Source organism: Neolamprologus brichardi, chromosome 22 (assembly GCF_056152115.1).
Source record: "Neolamprologus brichardi isolate AB-2024 chromosome 22, ASM5615211v1, whole genome shotgun sequence".
NCBI classification, from domain to species: domain Eukaryota; kingdom Metazoa; phylum Chordata; class Actinopteri; order Cichliformes; family Cichlidae; genus Neolamprologus; species Neolamprologus brichardi.
The window spans coordinates 6356860-6367642 of NC_142124.1; the positions used below are offsets into that span (position 1 = coordinate 6356860).

Genomic DNA, 10783 nt, shown 5'->3' on the forward strand with positions numbered 1-10783 from the left:
AACTTGAACTAAACTCTAAAATCAAAAACACTCAAAACTTGTCTTAAATCAAACAGAGAATAAACATCATCTTCATTAATTAAGAAATAAATCAGACAAAGTAAAATCTTTTAAGGTCTCCTGGAATTCAACACAAGTTTGTCTTTAAATCAAATTGTAAGTAAATTTACAAGATTTAGAAATATATTATGATTCCTTTATCACTGAGAGTGAGGGAATCTCAGCATTCATGAGTGATGAAATTATTTACAAGAAAACACCAGAAACACTAAACTAATATATGTTTGAGTGAAGATGGACACACAAAGGTTTAATTATGATTGTATTGAGACTGCTGTGATGCTTTCATTGTTTCATATTGCTTTTGTGTTTTACATCTCTCCAGGTGGTCACATCTTTGTTAGATCCTTTGTTTTTGATTGCCTTTTTTTTAAACTGAGGAAGCATTTGCTCCTGGACTGCACGGTTCTCTACAGCTGTAGGTCAGAAACACAATGTTAGTCCACATCCTGCTCTTACAAATGTTAACACATTTTTTTCATGTATTATACAAGGCATGAAACATAATTTCATATTTTCATTTTGTAATCTGGACAAAAGCATTAATTTAATTTGTAAAATTAAAAACAGACACTGGGCTTACTCACTAATGTGTTTATAGATATATTCTGACTTTTCCCACAAAATGTGCTCATGTTAAATTTATAAGCAAAGCGACTGAAGGTAGAGAACGTACACATTTCTAATGCAGGTAAAGGTGTAGCTTAGGATGTGTTTGTTTGGCAGAGTTGATGGTTAAGAAAAGAGAAACAATGTTTGGGTTTCAATAACTGAGTTGGTGGTTATTTTGTTCCTAACACCCAAACTGTAGCTCAGGTGTAAAAAAAAAAAACCCAACAAAAAACAAAAAAACCACAAAGACAGAAAGAAAAGTGATGCAGAAAAAAGTAAATAACAGACAAGAAGAAAAAGTGAAGTAACTGGACAAAAATCTACAAGTGGGATAATGAAGAGAAATGAAGGGGCAAGTTATGAAACACAACAAGCATGATTAATGAATATCGTTGTAATATATTGAGGATTTAAAAGAGTCTGATCATCCTGCTGGCAGAGAAAGTGTTAAAATACTTTAATATGAACCTGAAGACTCAGCTTACACTGCTTTTGGTACCTGTTTAATCCTGTGTGCATTGTTTGTTTTCTTTTGAAATGATGTTAATAATGACTTCAATTAAGTCATATTACTCTTACTATCATTATTATTGTTTGCACTATGTCATCATTGTTGTTTGCATTATACAAGAAAAATCCAGGAAGTTTGTTTCTCACCTTTCATCTTTTTGTAATTAATGAATGCGTTCACAGGGATCACAGCAAGAACAACCACAGCAACAAAAACACCAGTGATGATCAGGGAGATTCCTGTGGATCACAGGACAAACAAAAGGTGAGAACAAAACTTTCCAATCAGATAACAATCATGTACAAGAGCTTCGTTTATGGTCACTACATGTTTGTCTCACTAATTTTTGTTTTCATTCCAACAATAAAAGTTCTGCCATTAAATTTAATTTCAATACATTGCCAATAAATTTGAACATAGCAATGTTTCAAAATATACATTTTCCCCCATTTACTATTTAATCTTCTAAAACTGTCCATTAGTCAGATAATCAGTGGCCACACATGAACATGTTTTATATTCATCAATGTTCAGCAAGGAAAAAATGTGGTGGAAAAACACAACTTGGTCTAAACTGATTTAGGTCTTAAAATTATTCTGACAGAAGCTGAGAGAAAGAATATCAAAGAAACCCTTTTTAATTTAGAGTGGACAAGAGATTAGAGAAAAGGGACAAAGTTTAACTTACGAGATAGGAAACGTTTGTCTGAAATAAAAAGGAAAAAATACATAATTTTAATAATTTGTTACAAATTTTAATAATAATAAAGATACTCGCAAATTTAAATAAACAGTGAAAAGACAGCAAAGTGGACAATAATTTAAATCAGAGCGCTCAAAACTTTAAATATTAATATTTATTAAGAAATTAACAAATCAGTATCAGTATGAAAAATATTTAATAAATCTGTATACAACGGGGGAGGAATTAAACTTTTCATCAAACTCAAATAGAACCACATGAACTGCACCATTTTTACAGTAAACTAAATGCATGTTTCCTACCTTCATCACTTTTACCCATGTTGGTTTTGATCGGTGCTTTGGCCAGTTTGGTGACGATGTCCTCGTTCACACCAGAGAGCTGAAACACACATCTGTATCTGTGCCAGTCTTCAGGTTTCACTGATGAGACATCCAGGGTAACACTCATCTGGAAGGTCCCGTCATTGTTGGTGAGAATCTCTCCTTTGTTCACACCCTCATGAAGCTCCACTCCATCTTTTTTCCAGATCATCTCGGCTTTGTTAGGATAGAATCCTGTAGCGTGGCAGGTGACTGGAGAGGAGGAAGACTTCTGGAGGAGAGACACTGAGGGACGCTCTGTGGAGTAAAGACAAACAGTTCATTCTTTCTGTATTATTACTATTACTTTTATTTGAGCTGGAGAGGTGCATAGTGCAGATGAGGCGTGAAGAAGAGAGTGCAGACAAGGTGGAGTGGATGGAGACGAGCAAGAATGGAAAGGAAGGTTTACAAGATGGCAGTGAGACCTGCTGTGATTTAATATCTGAGGATGGTGGCACTGAGAAAAATACAGGAGACAGAACTGATGATATTAAAATGTTCATAAGGAGTGAGAAGGATTAGAAATGAGTATATCAGAGCTAAAACTGTGGAAGATGATCTGCTATGACGGCTATTATTATTATTATTATTATTATTATTATTATTATTTAAACAATACCAATTTCTTTTGATGTGATGTAGTTTATAAAATTAACTTAAATTTAAAAAATGTGTCAAAATGTCACACGAAGTGCAATTATGTTAACCCTTTCACACAACTATTCAAAGGCTGTTTTCTGGTATTTGTGTCAGTGTTGATGGTAAACTTGCACATAAACCACTACATTGGACACTGATGTGTCACTCCATGCCTTGCAGGGTTATAGTTGTTATAGTTGTTACATATATTGTTATACTGTTATAAAATATTTTTAAAATATATTTAAAAATATATTTTTGTTATGTTATAGTTTTTACACAGTGTATATTAATTATTCATTTGTCAAATTCATAAGTCAAAATGTTTGTTGTACAACTAAGTGGACATTGTAAAAATACTCTTTGAAAATGAAAAGTACGTTTAAAAAAATGAAGTTCAAAAATCTTTTTTTCATGCCTTAAGATGAACAAAAATACTCAAGAAAAAAAGCCCTGATTGAGGTTTTCATAATTCATGCATGAAAAGGTTAATTTAATATCATATTAAGTAATAAACTGAGACATAACTTTTGGTTAACAATCTAATTCTGGTCATAGATTTTACCTGTTCTCATCAGAGAGCTCCTCCCATAGTTCACATACTTCTTCAGCCACTCAGGACAAATCTGGGTGAGGTAGTTCTTTGTCTGTGTGATCAAAGCTCTGTTACTGTCCAACTTCATCTTTGTCCTGACCGCCTGTTGTTTTGCAGCCGTCCATGTCTCTGTCTTCAGGTCAAAGATTATGTAGTCCTCTCCATCATAACCTTCTTGGCGATATCCGTTCACTTCACCTGTGTCTTCATCCCATTCACAGCCGACCATCACCTGGACAATATGAACACCTGACAGAAACACAGAGACAAAGACTGCAGTGAACCAGAGAGAGAGACTGCACTAAAGTCTTACACTGACACAGAGACGTGATCAACATATAGAGGATCTACATTTATGGCTGCTTTTGTCTCAGTGGAAGATTTAAAAAAAAATCATTAACAATGTAGATTTTAGAAAAAGACACTGGGAAAAAACAGAATTCATTTTCTCCCGTTAGCACATCTACGTCCTGCCTGCAGAGATATCACTGCACAGTTTATCTATGCTGTTGTAGGTGGAGCAACTTCCTGTGAGCTGCAGGATCAGACAAACACACTAAGCTGGATCCTGAGCAGCCGACACAGATCCTGATTCTAGATTTACTTTCCATCCTCTGAAACTCTGCAGCCGTCATCAGTCCAACAAAATCCTTCCTGTGAGAAACTAAACACCAGACTGTCCTGAGGTTTTTCTAGAGGTGTCTCTGTTTAATATGATCATGTGATGTTAATCTAATCTGGAGTTCTACTTACAGTATTTCAGGCTCCAGCAAATGCTTCATGTCATCATTGATGATTATGTAAGAAATAATTTTTGATAAATCAGTTAATTTCTTGTGCTGTGACCTGACAAAAAGGTGAAAAAGGTTCCTCTAAGATTTTACAACCATGTTGTCATTTTTATTACATTTACTAAGAGCAGAGGACTGAAACAATAATTCAGACTTTGAATTTGACTCCATGCTGGGACACCAGATAAGATTTTGCATTAAAAATATTAAAACATTCACGTTAACGATATTATTGGATGTGTAACACAAAGATCTGTGAGCGTCTTTGAGTAGGAACCTGAGCGCTGCCTAACCTACAAATAAACTTGTAAATAACCCAAAAATATAAACAAACCAACAACAAACCCAACAAATTTCAGAATAACAAAAATAAAGAATAAATAGCTCCAACAATTTCTTTGGAAAAATAAACCTCAAACATGTACTGTGAAAAATGTGCTTTAGAGACAGAATTTACATCACAGGTCTCCAAAAAACTGAGTTTCAAAAAGCATGAAAAGCTGAAAAGTGTGTTTTGTTGTGTCAATTAATTATTGTGGAAAGTAACAATCGCAGTGATATAGTGGTCATGGCTCACTACTCTCCCCCAATTAGCTGCCTGAATAACTTAAAATTATTGGAACTGATATTGACAATACTGCCCCTGTTGAAAGTGTGAATGTTGAATGTTTTTGTTGAAATGTCCAGGCAAGTATATACATGTTAAATGATATACAAAAGATATACGTGTTCAAATAGCGTCAATTAATTCACAACTATATGATAATTCTTCATAACTAAACAATAAGAACAAGAAGTCTGATGTCCTGTGATCATTATGAAGCTATAATTTGAAATACAATAACGTGTTAAGTTTTTGTACAAAGTATCGGTATTGTTGATACCACCCTGAGCTCAGTGACCCGCCAAGAACGCTGTTATTTTCCACCGCTCGTAAATGTTGCGTGGATGAGTGACCAAAGCTGTGTTTAATGACCAAAACAACCCGTGGGTTTTTTCACCGCTCATAGGGAGGCTTTCTGGAAGGGTTCTTGCTGAATTTTACGGCGTCCTGATTTAACGACACCACCTTAATAATCAGCCTTCAGCCAGTTTATGGGAAAAATAAGACATTTTAACAGTTTACTTTCCTTGATTATATTTTCAGGTTGTTGTTTATTAGTAAAAAAAAAACCCCATTAAATTTTAAATCTGGGACCACAAATATTAACATCGACTGAAACTCATATTTACTGTCTTATTTTTAAATAGGACAAAAATCAGTGTAAAATTTAGAGAAACTGTTAACTGTTAAACGTCTGTCTGTTAGTTTGTGTTTCTTATTTTTGGTCTACTTCTAACCAAACTGTTGTACTATTGAAGTAAAACTAAAAGTTAAATATTTATTTATTTTCCACAAAGTAGCTTTAAGTTTGTCACCGATTTATTTATTGAACCTCTGCTAATGAAAGATAATCCTGAAAACATTTCCTCATGAAAACAGGCTGAATGTCTGTTTCATTTTCACAATGGTTGATGCATTTAGTTAAATTCATTCATAAAGAGGCCGTGGACAGTGAAGGGGTCATTGAGCTGTCTCTACTTTCAGCCTGTTACAAAGTCAACCCAGTTTGATTCTACTTTTTGTATTAAATATAACATCATTATTATTATTATTATTATTATTATTATTATTATTATGTGTTTAATGGAATCTGGAAAAACTGCTGTCAAAACTGTGACATCACAGCACATTTAACATCTCAGCTAGATGATAAATTATTTCATCCTAAGATGCTGTTGATGGTGTCTGACATATTTTCTTCTTCTATAATTTATTACAACATGTGATTATTTGTGAGGGTCGTCTGAACTGAGGCACGGAGCGACTTCCTGTGAGCTACAGGAACAGACAAACACACTAAGATGGATCCTGAGCAGCAAACTCAGATCCTGATCCTGGGTTTAAGTTTCCATCCTCTGAAACTCTGCAGCCTCCTATCGTTCTAAAAACTGCGGGAAAACTACACACCAGACTATGTTGAGGTCTTTCTAGAAGCTTCCACTGAAAGAGAGTTTCAGTCCAGGATTGTTTTTATTAAAAGTCAAATATTAGCTCACAATAATTGTAAAACAAATACACCTCAGACTGATTATTTAGATCCTGCTGATTTTCTGGAGATTAATTTCTGAATAATCGATTATTAAGAAATTGTAGCAAAAACAACCATCAAGGTTTCAGAGGCAAAAAATCCTAAATATAAACAGAAAACTAATATCCTGAATTTATCTTTATTATTTTAATATTTAGATCAACTAAACAGTTAAATTATGCCAGTTCATACAAACATGATCATTAAAGCTGGTTGAATTAAATTAAAGCTTCACAGACTGTAGTTCTACATTCATTATGAATTATTATGTTAATAATTTTAATCTGTAATCTGAATGAAACATTTAATGTGTGCAAACCTGTTTACTACTGTAAACAAAACACACTGAAAACATTAACAGCAAATATCAGTAAAAAATGAAACATGAACAAACCTCCAGTTTGGTTGAAGCGCTCCTTTGCAGTCTCAATGTTGACTTTGAACGTCTGCTGGTGACCCTTTCTTACTTCAGTCCCTCTCTCCCAGTACTGCTGATCTGTGTTCCTGGCAAACCAGTCCTGTTTGGGCACCATTTTCTCCGTGACGCTGTCATAATAATCAATCTGAACATCATCAACCATCGCAACAGCCACAAACTCTGGGAAGTTTGAGACTTGAGAGGATCCAGTGTAGAAATACTTCAGCGAGTGGGTCACTGTAAGAAACAGTTAATGTTGTGAGATCTCAGGAACACAGACTAATAAATTATTTTATTTTTTAAATAACACAATAAAAAAAATTACAGCACATTAAGGACATCCTGTAATAATCCTGCTGTCCCTTCAATAAACACAAAATAGATTTATGAATAGATATTCAGTGTTTAATGTAATTTTTCTGATCCTCTTTTCATCAAAACTTCAAATTCTAGTTTGAACCTGATTATTCACAGAAAGTTTTAAAACTGTTGTTCATCCTTCAGTTTGGTTTAATTCAGTTTTCATGATTGATGGTTTGAACTCATTATAGGTTTTCATTTAACTATATTTTTATTTTGTTTTCATTGTTAAACAAAATGCATATTATTTTTAATCTGTGACTTCTGAAGTGAGTTGTTCTCTTTTGTATTTCAATTTTTGATATTTCAAATTATATGAATTGATTGAAGCATATCGATGCTTCTTCTTTGTTTATATTATTTTTATATTTTTTTAAGCTTAAAATTGTTACAGAAAGTTTTACTTCCAATATCTTTGATCGATAATATTATCAATAAAACCAAAGCTAATGTTAGGTAACTATTATTTGGGGAATATTATCTTAGCAATTGTTATTTTATCTTTTATTCTGTAATCAGGTTTTCAGGTGAGTTTTCAGTTATCAAAAGTCAACAATATTTGTGTTAACTCTTCTCATTAGCGCTCCCTGGTGGAGATTGTTTATAAATTGCAAAGTTTTTCTGGTATTTCTCACCTGCAGCTTCCTATTGATCATTCAGCAGTGATAACAAAATTAGTTCATGCTGGTATGTGTAGTGTATTGGCACTTTCTACATAAACTATCTGATAATATTAAGTAATAATGATTTAATTTGCATCTCAATTCAGTTCAATTGAATTCTATTTTATTTTATTTTATTTATACACGTCACAACAAAAGTCACCTGATTGCGCTGTTAATTAAGCAATAACACCAGAAAAACAGTGAACTTCATATCCGGATGTAACTACTCTTAGTTACGACATGTGTGCGCATGTTTGTCAAACAGAAAATATTCACAAGCATAACACTGGTGAATAATACTGAAGACAATACAAAGCAGGAGTGTTTTAACTTTTAATAGACTACATCAAATGACATGTGGCTCTTCATATACTGAACAAATCATTTTTAAATAACAATAAAATAAAAATAATATTTATAAAGATACTTAAATGAACTTTAGTTAACTTTAATGAGCAGCTGTTGTGTGAAAATGTTTTAAACCCTCGTGAAAATTAAAATAGTATTTAGTTTTTAAAATAAACGTTTTAATTATTGTCACCAGATTATCATCAGACCTCCTCACTGATGTTTTATTTGTTGGACTGTTTGGAGAGACAGCAGAGCCACAACGCTTAAAAATGCGTCACGAACGGTTTAAACCCGGAAATCATCAAATAGTTTGGGACATAAGTCGCCTCGTGTTAATCTTTGCCTTCATCTAAACTTTAATGTTTATTATTAGGTATTGAAGATATAAACAGACGATTTAACTACCTGTATAATATAATCGATTGTTTCTAAACATTGACATTATCTACTAGGATCCATTACAATTAAATGTTTAGCGTACAGGAACTTTCTGGGGAGCAAACAGTCCGTCCATTTGTCTTTCAAATTACATAAATCTGATATAGAAAAAGACAAAAATATAACAGTCAAACTGACCTGCCGCTGCCCCCTGTATTCCCAGGAGAAGAAGGAAGATGAAGGCCTTCATTGTGACCATAAACATCCAAACCTTTAACAGACTTTGTGTGTTCGCTTGTCCAGAAAACGCTAAAGCTAAAATGGAGAACCAGGAGAAACGTCACCATTAGCCTCGATCAGAGCCAATAGGGATTTACTCTGAGAGTAAACGTCACTTAAATCAACGAAACTGAAAGTAAAATATCTTCATATGAACCAGTTTATCACGAAGGGAGGGTTAGTTTGATCTAGTCTTTATAATTTTTTATGTTATGACAGGTTGAGTTCATGTTATTTTGGGTATACACTGTATTTATTTAATTTATTTTCTATTCAGTGGATAAAACCTTGTTAAGTTTCTCAGTGGAGTGATTTGTATTAATTTTAAACGCATACACATACACTGATACACACTCATCCCCCCTCCCTTTCCAAACGCCTTCGATGCTTGTCCCCGCTTGTCCCCCCTCGACTGGACCAGCGCAGACATGCTGAGGTAGGATGGATTCCCAGAACACCGGCTCCTCGTCAGCCCGGGCTAGTAATCAGGTCGTGACAAGTAAGCGCTTTTGCTTCCCCGTACACTGGCACTCATCTCTACTCTCCTTTTTCCGTAGACCGTTCGAGCACTTCCTCGCGGCGCCAGAATTGTGTTGTTTGTGTCACTGTGTCCAAAACATGTCTGTGTGTTCTGCTCCCGTGGTCGCATCGTGTCATAACAAAGAGACAACTCATTTTAAATTGTATTTTGTTCCTAGCAGTTTCTCACAAACAAACACATTTGCTGAAATTGTTGAAGTGGACTGAAAATCGGTGGCAACAGGAACGGTAACAAACAAGTTAAAGTACTGAGAACAGTAACTAACAGGTAACTGACAAGGTCACGACGGAAGTACAGCACAGGAATCCTGGGTTTGTTTGAGTGACTTTCCAAGAGAGTTTTCCCTGGAGAGAGAGACTATCTGTTTGTGCTGGCACCCTGGACACGCTAGCAATCATTCCTTTTGTTTGTAACCCTGTTTTGCCTTCACCGTAAATAAACACAATCTCACTGAACCTTTAAGTCTCACACTCTTGAGTCCAATCCTTTCCAGTGTCCATGACAGTTTAATCGATTAACTGAGAAATTGTAGAAAAAACAGGAACCTGTAAATATTTGGAGTTTAGTTGGATAAAATACTTTCATCATGATTTAATCATCAAACCTGCTATTGATTAATTTTCCTTTGACCATCTAATTGAGTATTTGGTTCAAGACTAAGCCACTGTGGTCAAGGCAAGTTAATACCATCCAAACAAGAGTTCGGATTGTGATCTAAATGACAAATTTTCAATGTACTGCAAAAACAAACACAAAAACATTGACAGCATGTGTCAGTAAAAACATCAACAAACCTCCAGTTTGGTTGAAGCGCTGCTTTAAATTATTAATGGAGGAAAAAACGCAGTGTTCCTCTCCCAGTACTGTGTATCTGCTGCATCGTTCATCCACTGCTGTTTGGGTTCAGCTCTCCTGGTGCTGCTGTCATAACGAATCATCTGAGCTTCATCAATCATCCCTGTGGACCCGGCTCTGGGGACTCGGGGTCCGTGAGCAGTGTGGGCTATTATTATTATTATTATTATTATTATTATTATTATTATTATTGTTGTTGTTATTATTATTTGGTGTGTGTTTCATCTGCACTGCTACTGTTCTCTGTCCACATTTGTATGTAGGCAGGTGTGTGTTTGTGTGCATGTGTTTTCTGTGGTGAATTCACAGCCACCTTCAGGCCTGGTGGGTGTGGCCCTGCTAGTGTACTGGCCACACCCGAAGTCCTTGCCACACACCTGCTGCTGATCTGGGCTCGTCGGGGGAGCTGTTTAGGAGAGCGATGGAGCTTCCACCGACCTGGGATTATTGCGTTAGACTTCACGCCAGTCTTCTAGTTTAGTTTAAAAGTCAGTGAGTGTATGTCTGCTGGGATTAAGTGTTTTAACG

At 34.9% G+C, this 10783-nt stretch overlaps 1 protein-coding gene across 1 annotated transcript; it reads right to left on the reverse strand.

The window, feature by feature from the left end:
- Positions 1–345: 345 nt before the first annotated feature.
- On the reverse strand, positions 346–8888 carry LOC102783513 (class I histocompatibility antigen, F10 alpha chain-like). Its single transcript, XM_087835482.1, has 6 exons — positions 8779–8888; positions 6803–7063; positions 3456–3734; positions 2189–2506; positions 1320–1422; positions 346–484 (listed from the first exon to the last, which is right to left on the reverse strand). Exons 1-6 carry the CDS (start codon positions 8843–8845, stop codon positions 346–348), a joined length of 1167 nt encoding a protein of 388 aa, XP_087691608.1. The 5' UTR covers positions 8846–8888.
- Positions 8889–10783: the final 1895 nt, after the last annotated feature.